Source organism: Erithacus rubecula, assembly GCF_903797595.1.
Source record: "Erithacus rubecula genome assembly, chromosome: 8".
In the NCBI taxonomy this organism is placed as follows: Eukaryota; Metazoa; Chordata; class Aves; order Passeriformes; family Muscicapidae; genus Erithacus; species Erithacus rubecula.
Genome location: NC_136659.1, coordinates 4,959,846 through 4,979,280, shown reverse-complemented (window position 1 = coordinate 4,979,280; position 19,435 = coordinate 4,959,846). Strand labels below are relative to the sequence as shown.

The 19,435-nt window shown below is 41.1% G+C and overlaps 1 protein-coding gene across 49 annotated transcripts in view; it reads left to right on the top strand.

The window, feature by feature from the left end:
- The window catches only part of MAP2 (microtubule associated protein 2), a 212,356-nt gene that overhangs the window by 173,205 nt on the left and 19,716 nt on the right, over positions 1-19,435 (top strand). For 13 of the 49 annotated variants that reach the window (XM_079311168.1, XM_079311152.1, XM_079311153.1 and 10 more), the window contains 4 exons: positions 6,175-9,936; positions 10,186-10,392; positions 10,790-10,924; positions 15,054-15,112. In XM_079311168.1, the coding sequence (XP_079167294.1) occupies positions 6,175-9,936; positions 10,186-10,392; positions 10,790-10,924; positions 15,054-15,112 (4,163 nt within the window). Of the gene's footprint in view, positions 1-6,162; positions 9,937-10,185; positions 10,393-10,789; positions 10,925-15,050; positions 15,113-18,969; positions 19,144-19,435 lie in introns of all 49 variants that reach the window. The other 36 variants (XM_079311143.1, XM_079311139.1, XM_079311136.1 and 33 more) reach the window with 8 other exon arrangements.

The following is a 19,435-nucleotide window of genomic DNA, read 5'->3' as shown; positions in this document are numbered from 1 at the left end:
CAAGGCTACAGTGATGGAAATAAACTTGTCATTCCAAAGCATTAGCAATCACCGAGGTGGGTACTAGTTCACCCATGGAAACATGACACAACAGCATAAAATATAGGACTAACAGAGACTGCTGTGAGCAGCACTTTGTGGCCTTTATCAGGGGAAAAAGAAAGGTAGCTAGCTGTTTGGGGAAGGGGTTTTTTTGTTGTTTAAATGCTGCTTATTTATAGGAAAAAGAAAAGTGGGGAATTTTAAAAAAGATACAATGAAAAATAAAGCCAGCACTTCCCAAAATGTAAGGTAGTTTACTTTTTTAATTAAAGAACTTTTAAAATTTCACACTTTTTAGTACTAAATCTGATGACTATGAGAAATACAACTATGTCAGAACACTTCAGAGGTTTTTAGTACAGTCAGTCAGGTGTACAATACATATAGGTATAGTGTGCGTTGTGAGATGTGGTTTGTGCAGAGCATGTGTTCTTCTAGGTAATTAGTGTGTAGTTTTGAAATTCACTTACTCCTAGGATTGGGTTTTGATGTTGGTAAAACCAGTAGGAAGGGCCAGGTACATGGTGCATGTGTTAAAATGCACAACTGCCTCATTGTTCCATCATGTGTTAACCCATAGCCTGCCTGGTGTCATCCCCTTCAGCATGGCACAGTGGCTGGTGCTGCTAGAGCATGTGTCCATCCTGGTTTGTTTTTCCTGTGTGTGTGTGTCTGTCTGTCTGTCCTGCAGCCTTTGTCTGTGTGTCTGTTTGTAGATGCAGGGGCGGAGGATAAGGTGGGGCTGCCCCAGCCCTGCCCCGGCAGGGAGTGGCGTAGGCACCCAGCCCCCTCCATTTCAGTGTCTGTGCCCAAGGAGGAGCCCTGCAATTCGGATGAGGAGTACTATGAACACCCTTTGTTCAGCTCAGAGTGGACTGGCTCTAGTACACACCCCAGTGCCACAGTGAAGAGCACAGAGGTCTTGTTGGGCCATGATGAAGGTGAACTGAGCATGGTCCCATTTGGTTCCTCTTCCCCTCCACTCACCTGCCATCCATTCCATTCTTTATGTGCCTGGGATTGCTGCCTTCTGGGGAGGGAAGCCTAGTTGGATTTTCTTCCCAGATGGAAGTGACACCCCTCCAAGAGTCCCCCTGTGTCTAGGTAAAGCTGCAGCATGAGCAGCTTTGGGATCAGTGTAACCGTAGTTCCCACTTAAATCAGGGCTCTTGTTCTTCAGGCCTGGCTTATAGCAGAAGCAAAAGGAGCAGCTAGTTAAAAATGTGGAAGCTAATTTGTTCGTTGTGCCAGAGAAATACTGCCAAGAACAGTACACAGAGTAGGCCAAAATATTGTTACTGAAAGTCAGTCAGTTGTTTAGCAATGGGGGGAAAATATGTCTGTACCAAAGATAGCCCTGGAAGGACTTCAATTGTCAGTTCTTATTTCAGGTGAAGTAAGTAAGTTTTACCCCAGTGTGCACAGGTAATTTCAGGCCATATTGAGTCACATTTGATTTTCAGTTTTTTGTGGGCACACTCTATTTGCATTGTGCCAACTGACTGCAAACATGGAGGGAAAGAAAGCCTTTCTGTACCTCCTGTTTCTGAGCACATCAGTAAGTAATATTTTGTCAGTAGGGCTATGTAAAAGTAAAATCAAAGGAGAATCTTTTTCAGTGACTAACAGAACAGCTGACTTCTGAAAGGTGAAATAGATGATGTTTCATTTCACAGCACTCAAGTCTTGGAAGATGAATTTTAAAATATATCAGATCCTCTAAAGGTTTGTGTCTCAGGAGGATGGAGCTGTCTCCCTGAAAGTGGTCACTGGTTCATTTTAAGAAAAGCAGAGTTGTTCTGAATTAACAGGATAACTACAGAAGAAAAGCCTAATTCTGTAACATCATCAGTAAGAGATCAGCACTGATAATGGAAGATTGTTCATGTCAGCATGTCTAACCAAAGGTAGGGAGATAGAAAAATCATAGGGATAGCCTTACTTTAGCTGTGTGCCTGTAGCTGTACATAACAGCCTGATTAGTTCATGGACAGCTTCCTTTTCACTCCTATCATCTGCTTCAGGTAAAAGTGTAAGTTCTCAGAACATCTATGTGGGGAAGAAAAAAGAGGCTTTCCTTAGCATTTTTTAATTGAGAGAGATGCACATATAAAAGTACATAAAATCAAAAAAATAAAGAAAGTTATTCAAGTCAGGATCTTTTGTAGCTGGAGACCTGTTGTCCTGCAAGACTGCTTTTAGTCTGCCCATGTGCAAGCATTTCTACAATGCTCAGGCATTGGTTCAGGTCTGATTCTGAATCTTCTGGCTTCTGTTCATTTAAGATACAGTATCTAATCTCAACTATTGTATGCTATTAATGTGTTTTTCTTTTCATAGTGGTATTTTCTGAGCCTCAAATAGTGTTTATGTTCCTTAAATCACTCTTTTAAGACTATAGCTGAAACGGATGATTGATTTTCACTGGTTTTCATTAGGCCAATCTCAGGAAAAAATGAAGCCTTTGTAATTTCAAGAGGCTGGATATAGCCACTTCCAAATTTGAAACTGCTTTGTTCTAGGCCTGATTCAGCCAAGTACTTCATTTTAAACTCAGAGATGTCATCAGGTCTGCCTGCAGCATGGCTGCTGGTCAGCTCCTTGAGTATGTTGTTGAATCAAAGGATACACACTTAATCCTAACTTTTTACCAGGGGGAATACTAACAGTGCACAGTAATTTTTGTCTGAGTAGCAGTGGCAGGAGTACAAACCTGGAATGGAGATTTTTCTAGTAATTCTTCTGCCATGGCACGAGCAAGGACTATTCTTCATTCTACTGTACTGAACCTAACAGCCTATAGGCTGAGTGATAAGTTTTAGAAATTTGAATGAACAAATAGTTATATTGCATTCATTGGTTGCTTTGACTTAATTTATGATGAGGAGCCTGGGGATAAGTGGGGAAACAGCAAAGAAAATGAAAGGTACTTGTGTTAAAATAGTGATTTTCACATAGAGATTTCAGATGTCAGACAACATAAGGGAGAAATAGTCTATTCAGTGTAGGAAACTTGGCAAATATCTTGCAAAAACCATTAATTATTAGCCATGGAAAAGGCCTGTTATGACACTGAAAGTTCTCAGTATTTTGCCAAATCCAGGATTCATAGAACAGGTTGACTTGCTGACACTCAGCAGTCTGTATTATCAAGGTCAGCAGTGGAAAGTAATCAGTGCCTCGTATCTTCCTCCACCTCAGCTGAATGTCATGTACTGGACTAAACGGGACATTTATTAGAAAATGTCAGTGTACTTTGAGCTTATTGATGCATTAGTGTTGTCAGAGCCATCCATCATTCCATTCCATCTCCATTTCCAATGACTATTTGACCCAGTGTCATCCCTGGGAGAGGTGTGCCTGTAAAACACTTTCAGCTCTCATCTTACAGCATAAACATGCTTGTCAGGGGGGAGGCAGGCTTTTGGTTTGTTTTTTTTTTTTTCCCTAAGGGAAATTCAGTTCCTTGGTGTTTAAAATTAACTGGGTACTGACAGTCCTTTACAGACTTTAATAAAAAATATTGAGCTGAAAGGGTTATGCAAATGTAAAAACAATCCTGTTCAGCTGTGGGCTTGGGGTTTACTGTTGGTTTGATGTCACCTGTTTTGTCCATCCCCAAGAAGAACCAGTAAAGAGTCCAATGGCTGTGGAAATGAAATCTGCTGCTCTTCCTGGGAAGCAAGGGGGGAAAGAGCAGAGGCCCCTTAGGCCTTTGGAGCAGGCAGAGGGTCTCTGAGAGGGTCACTCTGATTCTGGTTCAGTGTGTCATGAAGACAAAGTGCCAAGTGTGGCATCCAGCAGAGAGAGTGTGACCTCTGTGGTAGGAGCACTCCTGAAAGACACACCTCCTTCCTTGGCTGAGGAAGGTGTGTCCTCCTTAGGTTTGCATGTGTTTGCTGCCAGCAAATCCTTCTCCAGCTTTCTCCAGTGCTTTCCAAGCCTTGCTTCATTTTCTGTTTTTTCCCATTTATTAGTATGACTGCTCTTGTTATTGTGTAGTGGATAATATGATTGTCTAGGTGCTGTATGACAACATGGTTTCCCACCGCTGCGGCTGATTCCTGATTTTTTTACTTTGCCATGGTAAAATATGCTTTGCAGCTAAGCTTATTCCTCTGTGTAAGCCTTTTTTCCCCATCTCAGATGTGTTTGCCAGTCACATTGCTAATCTATGTACCTTTTTTTCTTTTTGGTGCAGAGGTTCATCTGCATTTCTTTCAAACAGCAGATTTGCCACCGTTGACTATGACATAAAGATGCTTAAACTGCAGAAATGTTTTCATTTGCAGTGTGCAGGTTTTTTGTTTGGTTGGTTTGGTTTTTATGTGTGTGCTTCAGTGCATTCTGGTTTAGCTTCCTTAAAGCTATTGCTTCTTATATCATGCCCTTGTCATCCATTGCAATCCACCCCTCCCTTCCTCAGTCATTGCCAGAACTCTTTATTTTTTGTGTGTGTCACCTTATTACAAATGTTTAACCCTGCTGGAGTGCCCTTCTTAGGCAAAATCTCCATCACTTCCACTGGGACATTTGCCTTCAAAGTGAACGTTAGGACTGGGTGAAGTTTAGACTTAGTCTCTGAATAAAATATTTACTGCAGTCATCTTTCAGTACCTAAGAACTGGACTTCAGTGTTTTAATGGTATTTCTCTTCAGTCAGTGGAACAAGATGCAAAGACACCTTATGTGGAGTAGTGATGTGCCCACTACTACCTGGCTAAGAAATGCTGCATTTAGGAGGCTTGTGTTCTAAACAGCCTAGCTGAAGAGCACAGAATTCCTTTGGCAGTCAGAATATGCTTTGATGCCATTGGATAGTAGGATACATGGAGAATATTTCATTTCTGTGAAATGAGGATGACATCAGCCCAATGTCCATGCTTTATACTTCATGGGGATTGCAAGTCAGTCACCAAATGTAAAAATACAAAGGAGCAAAATAACTGTAGGTGGAGATTTTTAGTTTGGTTGCCTGTAGATGTTAGAATGGCAGTTGCTTTTTTGACTCTGTATTAACATACTTCAATACTAATTGTTCTAAAAACAGATTCATCAAAGCAAAAAGATGGCTTTGCGGACTTCAGATTTGAGGAAATTCAAAGTTGTCCCAATGCTAGTTGTAACAAGCTTTAGAAAAAACTCCTAAAACCTATTTTACAGATTAGTGCAGAAAGATATACCATATTCTGCAGTCTTTCTTATCATATTTTCTATTATAGGAAGATTTAAACTACATAGGAATCATTATCTTCCACAGGACATTAAAAAAGATCAAGCTATTAATGATTAACAGGGTGGGAATTAAAAAAAGCTTAACAAGGTATTACTCTGAAAATAAAGTGGCAGAGTATAAGAGTAGCCTTTTTAGTTTCAAATTAACTCAATTAGGGCCTGATCTAGAGTCACAGAAACATGCCAAGTATTTTTTTACTTCAGCTACAGCTGTAGGGGATTGGCCATTTTGAAGACCAGACCTTCAAGGTCTGGGAGTATTAACAGGTCTGTTGCTGATTTCCACACACTGGTTTGGTGACAGCAGTGAGATTTTGGTCATTTGACAAAGAGTGAGTGGAATAAGTTGGTACAGCTAAAAAAACATCCTCCTCTGAAACTTGCAAAACCCTTTTCAGGCATTATCTCTAGTTTAGGCTGCATGTAGAAGAAAATGGTATAAAAATACATAGAAATGTATAGCTATGTATGTTTTAAATATCAGCAACACACAAAGGTAGTATTGATTTCTTTAAAGTTGCAGAGTTCACTAACAGAAAACTAACATCAACTTCAGAATCCAGCAAGCTTTGATTGAAGTGAGGTTATTTGTGGTTTTGCTGTTGTATGCAAATCATGAAGACAAAGAAAATACATGAAATCATCTCATTTCAGTGCTCACTTTTACATGTGTACACTCACATTTTCCTTATAAAACTTTATATATTGAAAGAAAACTAGTATTTAATACTTTAAAGCAGATTTCTAGGTGGATGCCTTGCTGCATGCTCATATCGTTCTCCCTTTCCATTCCATCATTCATGTCAAAATGTTGTAAGCAACATGACTGCCTGCCTGTAAGTGCTTTAAATGATTTTGCTATAAAACCCAAACAAACTACTTCAGATTTACTTGCAGCCACGAAGATGGAATTCCGTCTCCAGGAGGGCACATGCCCTTTTGCAGCAGAACCATTAGACACAAAGCAACGTGAATCTGGGAAAGACAGTAAGACTGTTGAGCAACCTAAATATGATGCCTTAGTCCTACAGTCAGCAAAAACAGAGGCTGCAGATAAAAAGGATTCAGAGAGCAAAGACAAAGTGCTTTCACCTCCATCAGAATGGATGTCGAAAACTGATTCGCAGAAGAAAGGGGAAGCCAGTTTTGCAGAACCTGCTGCTAAGTCTCCTGCACCTCAAGAGCAAGAGCACTTGTCATCTCAACTGCCTGGAGAGAGCAGGGTGGAGGAAAGGATTGCAGCTGTGCCCTCATCAACTGACCAAGTTATGGCTATCAAATCTCAAGACAACCTCAAAGATATCCAAGGTGGTGCCATCAGCCATGGTGAAAGTTTTCTGTTGCTATCAGAACCCAAGGCAGAAGCAGCCAAACGTGAACTTCCTTCAGGCCCATCTCCTGCTCTCCCCCAGGAGCTTTCACTCAAAGACAGTTTCAAAGCACTGGAACTTGCTGACCAACTGTTTGCCAAAGATCTCAGTAAAGATGTACAGATCCACAGAGACAGGACATTTTCTTTACCAGAAGTGTCAGCAGTTACTATAGATGGACTGAAAACTCCAAGCACCCCAAAAATCCCTCCATGGGGAGAAGAAAAGGACATGACTAAGGATGAGAGTGATGAGGAAGAAAGGTATGACTTCTTTGATAAAGGGGAGGCTCGAATATTAGAGGATGGTAAAATTACCACAAAATCAGAAGTTAAGACACCTTCCCTAGACAAAACAGACTTTCAAAAGGATGCTGAAGCTAAAAAGTCACCTGATACTCTCAAAGCAGAAAAAGAAACAGACCAAAGTGGGCTCTCAGCAGCAGCAGATTTGAAAAAGGAGGTGCAGCAAAGCACACAGGTACCTCCAGCTAAGTTAAGTCATGAACTGACCCCTGAGAAAACAATAGAGCACCCTGATACCACACAGTTATCCAGAGTAACAGAGAAAGCTCCTGAGGCACCAGGCTTAACCACTGAGAAGACTCCCACTCTTGAAGCTTTTCAAGAAAAAGATGTTAAAAAAGATACTGAGGAGGATAAGACAAGTGTTTCAGCTCCTCATCAAATGAAAGAAGAGGAGGATCAGTCAGGAATGTCGAAGTATTTTGAAACCTCTGCTCTGAAAGAGGAAGCCTTCAAAGCAGATGGTCTGAAACAAAGCAGTGATTACTATGAGCTGAGTGACACTAAAGAGAGTAAATATGACCCCTATCAGAGAGGTCGTCTAATACCTGAAGATGAAGAAGAGGAGGAAGAGGAAGAATTCAATCAGAATCTGCATACTCGTGAGATGGGCTACAGTAGCCTGGCTCAGAGCTATGCACCAGACACATCTGAAGAACCCAGCTCTCCAACAGAAAGAATGTTCACTATTGACCCCAAAGTCTATGGGGATAAGAGAGAACTTCACAGTAAAAATAAAGATGACCTAACTCTGAGCAGGAGCCTGGGACTTGGGGGGAGATCTGCAATTGAACAGAGAAGTATGTCTATTAACTTGCCCATGTCCTGTCTGGATTCAATAGCCCTAGGATTTAGTTTTGGTCGTGCACATGATCTTTCTCCCCTCGCTTCAGATATTCTAACTAACACTAGTGGAAGTATGGATGAAGGTGATGACTACTTGCCAGCAACCACACCAGCAGTGGAGAAGGCCCCCTGCTTCCCCATTGAGAGTAGAGAGGAAGATGAGCACATAGAAGAAGAAAAAGTAACGGTAGAAGAAAAAGTCCAGCCTGAGACCTTGGCTGAACCACCTTTCCAGGCCAAAGATTACTACAAAAATGGGGCTGTCCTGGCTCCTGACCTGCCTGAAATGTTAGACTTGGCAGGAACAAGATCTAGATTAGCCTCTGTGAGTGCAGATGCTGAGGTGGCACAGAAGAAGTCAGTTCCTTCTGACACTGTGGTGGAAGACAGCAGCACAGTCGTGCCACCTGTGACAAATGAAAACCATGTCATTCTAAAAGCTGAAAGTCAACTGGAAGACTTGGGCTACTGTGTTTTCAACAAGTACACAGTACCACTCCCTTCTCCAGTTCAGGACAGTGAGAATTTAACAAGTGAAACCTGTCCCTTCTACGAAGGCACAGATGAAAAACTGAGACGTGGCCTCGCTCCTGACTTGTCTTTAATAGAAGTGAAGCTGGCAGCTGCTGAAAAATCAAAAGAAGACTTCCTCAGTGAAAAAGACTTAGGTCAGCATGGTGAGTCTATCCTAGTGAGGGGCTTTGAGGAGGAAAAAAAAGAGAAACTGGATACTGTGCTAGAAAAAAGTGAAGAACAAATTGACTCTAAAGACATTTGTCCCATTAAGGGAGCAGAACCAGAGAAGACAAGAGCTGAGGCAATGTTAGGAAGGAAGGAAGAAAATGTGGCTAGTAAAGTTCATTTACCTGCTGATACAGTGTATGACAGAATTTCTGCTTCAGAGCTAGCAGTAGAAAAGGATTCTGTTTGTTTGTTGATGGAGAAGGAGAAGACTCTCAGTGTTGTTCCTGAAATAGCTGAGATAGAAGCTCCAGTTAAACCAGATTACAATGCTATTAAGCACGATATGGAGGTGGCTGCCAGGAGAGCTGACCAAGAATATCAGAGTAAGTTAGATGCTAAGATTAGTGAGGTTGTTTCACTTCCTTCAGGGAAGGACAAAGCCTCTCTTAAAAAAGTAGAGCCTGAACCCAAAGACACTCAGCAGAAAGAGGAGGCCATCTTCTCCAGAGAAGCAAAGGATGCAGATATACTTTCTAAGACCGAGCCTAGTTATGTGAAGGACAGCAGCAAACTGTCAGAAACAGAAATTAAGGAAAAAGTACCCAAGCCAGATCTGGTACATCAAGAGGCAGTTGATAAGGAGGAATCTTATGAATCTAGTGGAGAGCATGATCAAAACCAAGAAAGTTTGAATGGAGAATCTGTGAAACCAGAGGATATCAAAGCAGAACATCCCAAACCTCCCGTGTCTGGGGAAGAGATGCCTACACAGTTACCAGCTAAGGAGACTTCTGTGGAGCTCCTCTTGCCAAAAGCTGAGCCTCTTCGGGAGGAGCCTGCTGAGATTCAGATGGAGAGCATACCACAACTTACTGAAGGAGCTGAAGAGGCTCTTGATACAGCTGTGAAACCTCTGGAAACCCAAAAGCTGCTGCCATGTGAACTGGCAGCTGGGGCCCCGAAAGGGGAAGAATATGAGGAAGAAGAGGTGGAAGCAGGACAAGAAGCAAAAGAAGAGGATAAAGAGCATCTTGTATCAGAAATGCCCCCAGACTTTGGCAAACCTGCTGCAGAAGAAATGGGAGCCAAGGGTAGCCCAGAAGCACTGCCTGAACTGAAAGGCATTATTGAGTCAGTGGTGACAGTGGAGGATGACTTCATCACAGTGGTGCAGACAACAGTTGATGAGGGTGAATCTGCTTCTCACAGCGTGCGCTTCGCTGCTACTCAGCAGGAGGACATTGAGACAGGAGACTCCCAGGCTGAAGAGGAGCTGGATGTTGAAGAAGTGGAAGTTGAGCCCAAGGAAGGCTCCCGAGAGGCTCCTGCATCACCCCAGAGAGAAGAAATCCTGCTCACTAACTACAAAACAGAGACGTGTGATGATTACAAAGATGAAACAACAATTGATGACTCCATCATGGACACAGACAGTCTCTGGGCAGACACTCAAGGTGTGCATTATCCTTTCTGTTTTGTCTGTTGAATATTTTTGCTTCCAAATCCTAATGATTGAAAAGCAAAATTATTGCAGTTATAATAGTAATCTGAGCATGTTTCAGAAAAATGGTAAAAATAGTTTGCTTTTTAAAAAATTAATCATCTGCTCTGTCTTCAACTATTTTTTCCCTGCTCCTCTGAAGTACTGTTAACATTTGTTACTAATCTTTTGTTTGTTGTTGTAATTTGCTCTGATCCTACAGATGATGATAGGAGCATCATGACTGAACAGTTAGAGACTGTTCCTAAAGAGGAGAAAGCAGAGAGAGAATTGCGAAGATCATCTCTTGATAAGCATAAAAAAGAGAAACCTTTTAAAACTGGGAGAGGCAGGATTTCTACTCCTGAAAGGAAAATAGCTAAAAAGGAACCTAGCACCCTCTCCAGAGATGAAGTGAGAAGGAAAAAAGGTTCATTTCACACTCCTATTACAATTTCTTTTTTTTTTATTTTCTTGCTATTTTACAATACTGTCTGATTACTCTGCTGTAGATTATGTGCACCATGACATTATTAACGATAGTGTTTTTTAATGAGATATTGTACAATTGTGTGAGAAGGCTTACTGCTCCACTGCTCCTATTTCATTGTAGACATCCCATCCCCACTGATCACTGGGTCATGCATGTGAGCCAATGCACCAGTGCTCCCCCTCTTCCCAAATAGGATTTGTTCCCCTCAGAAGAAGCAATGCATTGGGTTGGAGCTGTGGGGCAGCAGGCCTGGCACTTGATGTGTAGTGATCATATGAAATGGTTTGCTGGGTTTTTTTCTGATTCTGTGTTTCTGTGTTCTTTTTGTCCATAGCAGTGTATAAGAAAGCTGAACTTGCTAAAAAAACTGAAGTTCAGGCCCACTCTCCCTCCAGGAAAATAATTTTAAAACCTGCTATCAAATATACTAGACCAACTCATCTCTCCTGTGTTAAACGGAAGCAGACAGGTGACTGCATTCTGTTCAGTTATGCAATGTGGCTGGCAAACATAGACATTTTCTTTTGTAAATCTCATAGCTCTAGCAGCTTCTCTATTTTTTTTTTTCCTCCAAGAGTATCAATCTTCACAAATAGTATTGCTTTTTTAGTGTTTTGTACCATTTTTCTTTTATTCTTTCTTTCCTGGTATTTGTTTGCTTGTTTGATGGAGGCCATGATCATGTATGCTTGTCATTGCTTGGGCCTCCAAGTGCTGTGGTTGTAACTTGGCATCATGCTTAGAGTGTGGTGTTCTAGGAATCTCTACTCATCTTTTTTTTTTCTTCCTTTTTTCTTAATTTTAAATTATGCTTTTTTTTTTTTTTTTTTTTTCTGGTGGGAAAATGTTGGCAAATTAAACCATGGTATGCATTTCCATTATTCTGCTTTTTTTACTCTCATGCATAATAAGAAGTGTTTCAAGCTTGTATTTTGTTTATTGATGTTAACTGCATTGACAATTCCCAATCTGTCACTGATGTTTATGCTGTACAGTCAAAATCCACAGGGAGAATCCAGCCACATGCAGCATGGAGCTGAGAGAGAAGAAATCTGGGCTCACACTGCAAAATGCATTCCAAGCAAAAATCTTAATATTTGATAGAGGAAGATGAAAGGAAGAATGAAATGATTCCTGTTACGACTTCATAGGTGTATCATTATTTAGAAGACCAAAATAACTCTTCCAGCATTTTCACATGTTATTCATGGTTCCTGTGAGTTCTAAGTGGGAGGATGAGCATCTTGACTTCCATTGTGATCTTAAAAAAAAAAAAAGAAAAAAATTTTTAAAAATCGCCAGCTTTTCTGTCATATAACACATGCTATGGTTGTTTGGAACTAAGGCTAATAAGAGAAGAACCATGCACAGCAGTGCAGAAGTACATGGGCATCTTCTCACAGCCTAGAAATTACCAGGAAGATTCATTACCCATCATATGGTTAAGCCAAGCAGTACTAAAAGTGTCCCTAGGCAGTCATTGCCCTGCAGTTTCACACCAGTCACTGGTGTTGTGAATGTAGCCCAGCCCCAGCAGGGAGGTCTGGCCAGTGAAAATGCAGGAAGAGGATGGTTCCATTAGAGCAGATTTAGTATCATGCCTCTCTCTGCTGTATGAAGTGTGGATTGTATCCTGGCTGTGTTCCATTAGGACACCAGAACTAATGATCCCATCCTCTTGCTCCTGTGACAGAATCTCATCCTTTCACTTCCCCCTCTCAGGAGAAATGGAACCAGGAAAGGAAAGGCTGATTCAGTCCCCTCTGTGTTGCATTGATGGCTCCTCCTCAATATGCAGCCTCTGGGCTGTCCTAACTTGCACTCTGAACCAGAACTACCCAAGAGGGAGGAATTTTTTTAAAAAGAATTAAAACATTTTTCCTTGCTACCTCTTGCTGCTTGCTGAAGCACAGCTTGTTAACTCAGAAGTTACAACCCACAATTCACATGTTCTTTCAAAACCCCAGGGGGCTCAAGAAGCTGTGGACATGGGTGGGGGAAAGCACTGGCTTTGTAGTGTTCTCAACTTCACCTGCACTTCCACAGCTGTGTGGTCACTGCTGTCATGCCCTCAGCTACTCTAGCACTGCCTCCTCTGAACTCTCCTGACCTGTAGGATCCCAGAGAGAACTGAGTCATACCAGTGGACATGGATGAGGAAATCTGCCTGAAATGTACTGCCTTGGCAAATCTCAGAGGTTTTTTTTCTCTCTCTGCAATACACAGTAAAGCAGATGTATTATTCAAAGTGAGAAATATAATGCAAAAACTAACTCCTTTACTTAAGTCCTCCCTTATTTAAGTCCTGAAGTGAAGAGCAGCCAAAATGATGGACCCAGATTGATGATAAAACTTTCAGAAACGTGATTTGAACTTGGAGCTCTAAAGCAGGGGAGCCAGAACCATGCCAGAAAGTGATCAAAAATATTTCTTAGAATGTTTCAGCACACTCATTGCTGAAAAATTGCAGAATGCATTATTTCCTTCTGTCTCCCATTTTTATACTTCCTGATGGGACATGGGGGGAGACCATAAGAAAGCCTGCAATTCTGTGTGATATTTTAAGAGTGCAGGTGGTCACTTGTTAATTTACATATCCCTGAGCTTGGATCTGTCATCTAGAATTCTCCAGGATCTGGAATCTAGAGGGACATTGTCTCTCTCCCATTTTCCTTTTTTGTGAAATATAGCACCATTTCTTGAAGCCAGTTTTGACTGTCAGTGCATCCTGTTTGGAGGTCTTGTCAGCTTTAGTGATGCCTGGGTAATGAAGCCTCCCAAAAGTTCTTGGCAGTGTAGCCTACAAAGCTTTGAGTGTGTTGCAGGCAGTTGAAATCTCCACAGTGCATTTATCATGACTTCAAAATGAAACATTTCCAGTAATAGGCACAGATGTCTACCAGAAGAAGTTAATACTCGCTTTTATGTTTTGCACAATGGCCAGAAAAAAATCTTTCCCCTAATGCCCCTCAATACCTGAAAATAAAAAAATCTCCACATCACTGGTAGGCACTGGCAAATACCAATAACTTACAGCACCCTATCCATGAGGCAGGGAATGTTTTTGAAGAGACTTGTCCTTGCCATTAGAAAAAGAAATTGTGTAGCCAGCCCTGATGAGAGAGTTGGGAAGTGTTTGCCTTGACTAGTGTAGTTCCATGAGTGAAACCCCCAGCCTGGCCAGTGTCTGTTGATGGCTGTGAGATGATGCTATTGCAGTTGTATTATCAGAGGAGTGTTTTTGGAGGCAAGGCCAGGACAATGACCTGGCCATGATATGCTTCTGTTTCTTTTCAATTCTGGGGTCACCCCCTGAGCTGAAACATGTTTGTTATGTATTTAAGCCAACAGCAGGGCCTGTAGAAATCTTGTGTTCAGGTGGAGAAGTTGTGGTTGTTACCAGGCACATTGGCACAAGTAACTCAGCTTTTTTGGCACCTCACAGTGGTGACTGGTTAGGGTTGAATGCCAAGGGAAGGAGCAGAGAAGCTGTTTGTGGTTATCTAGAAGAGATGGAAGCCAGACCCAAACCAGCAGTAACAGCTGTGGTAAATTGTGACACTGGAAGGCTCTGCTGTACTTACCTCTCTTAAAAATTCAGAAGAACTGAAGTATGCAGTTCTCTCCCTTACACCTTGGACTAGAGTGGGTAGTGTGACAGAAAACCAGGGATAACCTCACCATACCTGGGAGCTGCATTAGAAAAGGGAAAAATTAACCTGACCTTTCCTATATGAGGAATTAGGATTGGTTCTAGAGTTGGAAAACAATTGGGTTTATAGCAGAAGGTTGTCATTTGTGATTGCTGTTCTACTGCTTTTACCAAGGGCATCCTGGCACAGGTGCCAGAAGATTTCATGTTTAGTTGTTCAGTGGCACATCATTTCCCAAGCAGCAGATTTGGGAAAGCTAATAACCTGCTTTCCAAAAAGCTTCCCCATTCAAAAACCAGTGTGGATGGATTCAAAGTCCAGGAGAAAGTTCTTACATCAAACCATGTTGTATCATATAAATGAAATACTGAATTAACATTCTTGATGTCCCAGATAAACCTTGAATTTCTAAATCCTTGAGACCCTAGCTGACCATAACACGCTGACCTTATTGACACAACTAGAATGATAATTCAACAGAGAATCTCTCTCTTTGCATTATGAATGTTGGCTAATATTTTGAAAGTGGTGACTATAGAGGCCTCTCTTAAAATTTTAATTTGTGGATGATTTAAAGGAGCCTGATTTTTAGATGACAGTTCCTGAAAATCAGAATACTAAGTTGACTGAGGATTGACCAGAAACTCTTATATTTGTCAGCTATTTCTGGAACTTTTTTCTTGTAGTTTATAGACTTTTGGGAACATGAATACAAAATTTCATTTTGTTCAAAATACACAGAATACTATTTTACCTCAAGTAAGATGAATGCGGGAAATTTTTAAGGCAGGTATATGTCTGCACACAGTTCACTGAGGGTATTCACAAAGTACTTGCTTTGCACAGTAGTTTCAAGGCATTTAGTTGGTCTAACAAGTGTACTAAATGGAAATGCTTATTATTACTGTCTTTAACTATCAAGTCTTTCTTTGGATTTCTCAGCAGCAGGTGGTGAAACAAACCAGGCTCCTGCTGTATTTAAACAAGCAAAGGAAAAACTCTCAGTGAGTAAAATCATCTTATTGTTCATCTTTATAATCTCCTTTTGCCCTTATTTCACATCTTTTTTTGTGTTAATTCAGTAAGTAATTGTGTGTTCCATTTAAAATTTGTTCACCATATTCATTATTCATTTTAAAAGATAATTAAAACCACCTTTCCTGAATAACCTTTGTAGTCTGGTCTCAAGTGGTAGATGGTGACAGTTTGCAGATCCCTAGAGGGCACACAGACTGATTAGCATTTTGAGCCAGGCCATTCAGTGGGATAAGCTGCATATCTTGGTCCTTCCTGGACACCCAACTTGCATTGCCAGCTTGCTTGATTGCAGTGTAGGCAGAATCCCTCCCCCAGGACTGCTGGGTGTCTCCTGGTGCACCAGTTCCATAGCCCAATGTTCTCCAGGGGCCATGCCTGTGGAGAAGTTACTGGCCAGTAGAATTTACATGTGATTTAGTGCTTTCAGTATGGCCACTCCCTGGCCCACTGTCTGTGTTATAATCTGTCAGATAACAACCTTGCCTTGCTTTGCCTTGCTTTGCCTTGCCTTCAGCTGCTCTACAGCTTTTTCTTCTTCCTGTGTCTGGCTCTCTTAAGGAAAGGTTCCCTTGCTCCCTGCTGACCCTGCCCTGTTTCTGTCCCATTCCTCCAAAATTCCCAGGAATCCAACCTCCATTCACTCTCCCCTGTGGAATTGTTTATTTCATGACAGTGACACATGCTAATTCACATCTGCAGCACAGCACTTTGTCATTGTTATCATAGAATCATAAAATATGTTGAATTGGAAGGAATCCATCAGAATCATCGAGTCCAGTTCCTGGCCCTGAGCAGGACTATGCCCCACCATTAACAATTTAGAATTTAATTAGAAGTTCTCTAAATTTCCTAATATATTTCCTAGTATATTCCATGGGTCATTTCTTTCATTTATTAAACCAGACTCTCAATTCTTTGAGGAGCAGAAAGCTATCTCACATGAAGTGCTACACATTGTTTATGAATCATAAAAACCTGGTAGTGCTGAGAGCAGTGTAACTGCTTGGAGGCTTTGGAGGCACCATTGTTTTTGAGGTTTGACCCATTCCAGCTCATAACTAGGAAATTATTGGAGCTTCTTTACAAGTACAGTGAGTAAGATATGGGCAGGTTTCTGGGCTGAGTCTGAGCATGTTTTATTACTGTCTTTTCTTGACAGACCATCAACACTTGCACAAGGGAGGACAATACTTGCTCATGTTGAGTGTTTATGGAGTGCTCTAGTACAAGCACTGTAAAACAATCCCGTGAAATTATCTGTCTGTATTCCTTTCCTATTCTTGCCCCTTATGTTATTGCACAGATCAGAAAGCTGTTCCCTCTTTACTTTCTCTCCTGTTGCCTTGCCTCTCTGGTTGCCACACACACACCTCTTGGACATTTTCTCTTCTGTACCTTGCCTTTGCCTCTGCTTTTTTAAAGAACTCTCCCTATTTTGTTGTTTTGTTTCTTCGTGGTTTTCAGCTTTTATGTCCTTCAAGTACAGCCTTTTCCTCTCCACTGGTAATGTTAGATTATCCAGCCTGGTCAGTTTTGTTATTCATGTTCAGACTGCAGTTTACACAGGACAAGTTCAGGAAAAGCTAAACAGTTCCATCTGCTGGAAGCAGCTGTGCACCTGCAGTTCACAGTGAGGTGATGAAAACCTGTGCCATGTGTTTGGAGCACCTTGAAATAAAATGAGGGTTCTGCATCCCCACTTCAGCAATTCCTGAGTTTCAGTGAGATATTTGTCCTCTGGATAGCTGACCCTTTCAACAACATAAATTGCAACAGAGGTCAGAGGTCAGGTATTGCTAACAGTTTGAGTTTTCCTGCAGGGATTGAGACACAGTTTCTTTGCTTGCTCAACCAACTTAAGGCAGACTCTGCTGCTATTACTGATGCTAAAAAGTGCCTTGTTACCTAAATAACATAGAGGAACTCCAGACTGTAATAACTAGACCTGTGCAGTAGCTCAAGGTCATGATTTTTCCCCATCTGTTCCATTGACAGATCTCAGTGTTGTCCATGTATTCATGTATTCACAGAGGACACCAAGCAGTATGAGTGAAAAGTATTCACACTGTGATTAAAACCTTAATCTGTAAGATTTTTTTCAGTCTCATTATAGGGGTAATTTCTTGCATGCAAGTTGAAAATGGTGAAAAACACAGCATGAAGATTTAGGCTTCAAACAATGGGTGCTTAGTTCTACCTCTAGTTCAGAAAGCCAGGTGAAAGGTGCTTGCAGAATGCCTGCTTCTTGGAACCACCCAGCATGGATACCCTGCTTCCATAGAGTTTCAACATCAATAAATACCTTCATGGATTTCTAAACAGGATCCAAAATTTCACAAATAGATGTGACCCACAAATTGCAGTGTAAGTCTGGAAAAGCCTTTGATTTGACAGAAACACATATTCTGTAGTTTCTGTGTAAAATAATTATTCACTGGTTTTCTTCTGTTTATTCTCAAACAGTAAAATAAGTATTAAAAAAGAAAGAGGCATAAGTACATTGCAGAACTCATTATGGGAATATGTTCTTGCTAGTAAAGCACTTCCATCCTAATTTCATGTCTTGCTACTTGTTCTGGAGGATGACACCCTATAGAACTTTTCTCAGCTGTATTGTAGGACTGGAATTGCTTGTTACACAGTTCTGCACCTCTTAATCATGGGGTGGTGTCATGGGTGGCATTCAGCACACCACCCTCAGTTTTCCACAGGCTGAGTATATAGCCTAAGCCAGAGGCCTGTCAGAGCTAGACAACCCATTCTTTTCTCATTTTCTAACAAGGCAACTTTAAAGCAGTTCATGTACCTTTTCTGAACATTGGGAAAGTCCAGCAATTGATTGAGATCAAAAGCCAAGGTCAATGCAAAAGTTCAGAAATGCTAAAATCCCAGAATGACAGCCCCATTGGGATTGGTCCTATGTGTAATTTCATGCTAGTATGATTGCAGAGAGGATTAGGAATACCAAGGTAACACCTTTGCAATTGCTCTTTGTAATATCAGTTATACCTGTGGAGGAAAAAAAGTATTTCTTAAGCAAGTAGCCCTATTTTGTTTCAAGGACATTCCTTTTTGTGAAGCAGTAAGATGCTCCTAAGTATTAACAGAGATTTTCTGTCTGTCCTGTTGGTGTTTAATTGTTCTTTCAATGGGATATTGTCATTATTTGGTATCAAACAAGTATTTGTTCACAACATACTGTGTCAGCTTTTCAAACTTATATGGCTTTCCTCATTCCAGGACTCCATACTACCAATATAAATTTATTAACTTCTACAGAGTGATACCAAATACACAGAGCAGTATTTGGGGTGTGCTAGGGATTTTGTCTGAACACAGTGGCAAAATAAGGAATACTGTCTTGTCCTCCTGCTGTTGTGGGAATACTGGTGTAACTTTGCTTCTAAGATTCCCACTGTTTTATTCTTGATTTTAGCCTGGAGGGATATATTTCACCTTTAAAGGGCTGGGATCTCTTGGTGCTCCTGTAGCTTTGCACTTGTTTCTAATGCAGCCAGCCAGGAGTTGTACCAGTTAAATTCCACACCTGGCACTATTTTTTTCCTTAGAACACAAGACCAAAATATCAGCTGCAGAAAAAGTCAGATTATAGAATCAGTAACTCTGTCCCGACCTAGGCAGTTTTAGTCAAACAACACAAAACTGGAACTTCCATGATTGTCAGATCTGCATAGACCATTACCAGACACAGGAAAAGTATTAATGCATAGCTTGGCATATTTTTTTTTTTTTTGCTCCATGTTGCATGTATTTTCCTTTTGTCCAGCTTCATGTTGTGTTTTGTTTGTTTTCTCATGACTAGACTGCTTCTTTGTCAAAGATTCCTGCCTCAAAGTCTAGAGCAAAGTCATTGCTTCCTCCAAGACCCAGCTCAGCTTGCTCATTAACCACTAAAAGGGCCACATTTCTCGATACAGACAGTTATTTTGTTCGGCCCTCCTCTGCAGGCCCAAGAGACTCAAAATCAGATGCTAAGGTAAGGTAGCAGAGTTGGTAAAGAGAGTTAGAGATGCACAGGTGATCTCCATGAAACACAATATCTACCCACTGAATTTGGGTAATCCTCTGTGAAGCTTCTGTGGGATTACTTACATCCAGTGGCAGGAAAACTGATTAGGAAGCTAAAAGATCTCTGCTACAAAATGGAAAAAAATGGAGATACTCCAGAGGAAACGTAAGTGAAATGAGTTATAACTAGAAAGACATAGCTTCTTTCTGTTGATCATATGGATGCTGCTTCATTAACTGCCAAGAAGTTACAGCCATTT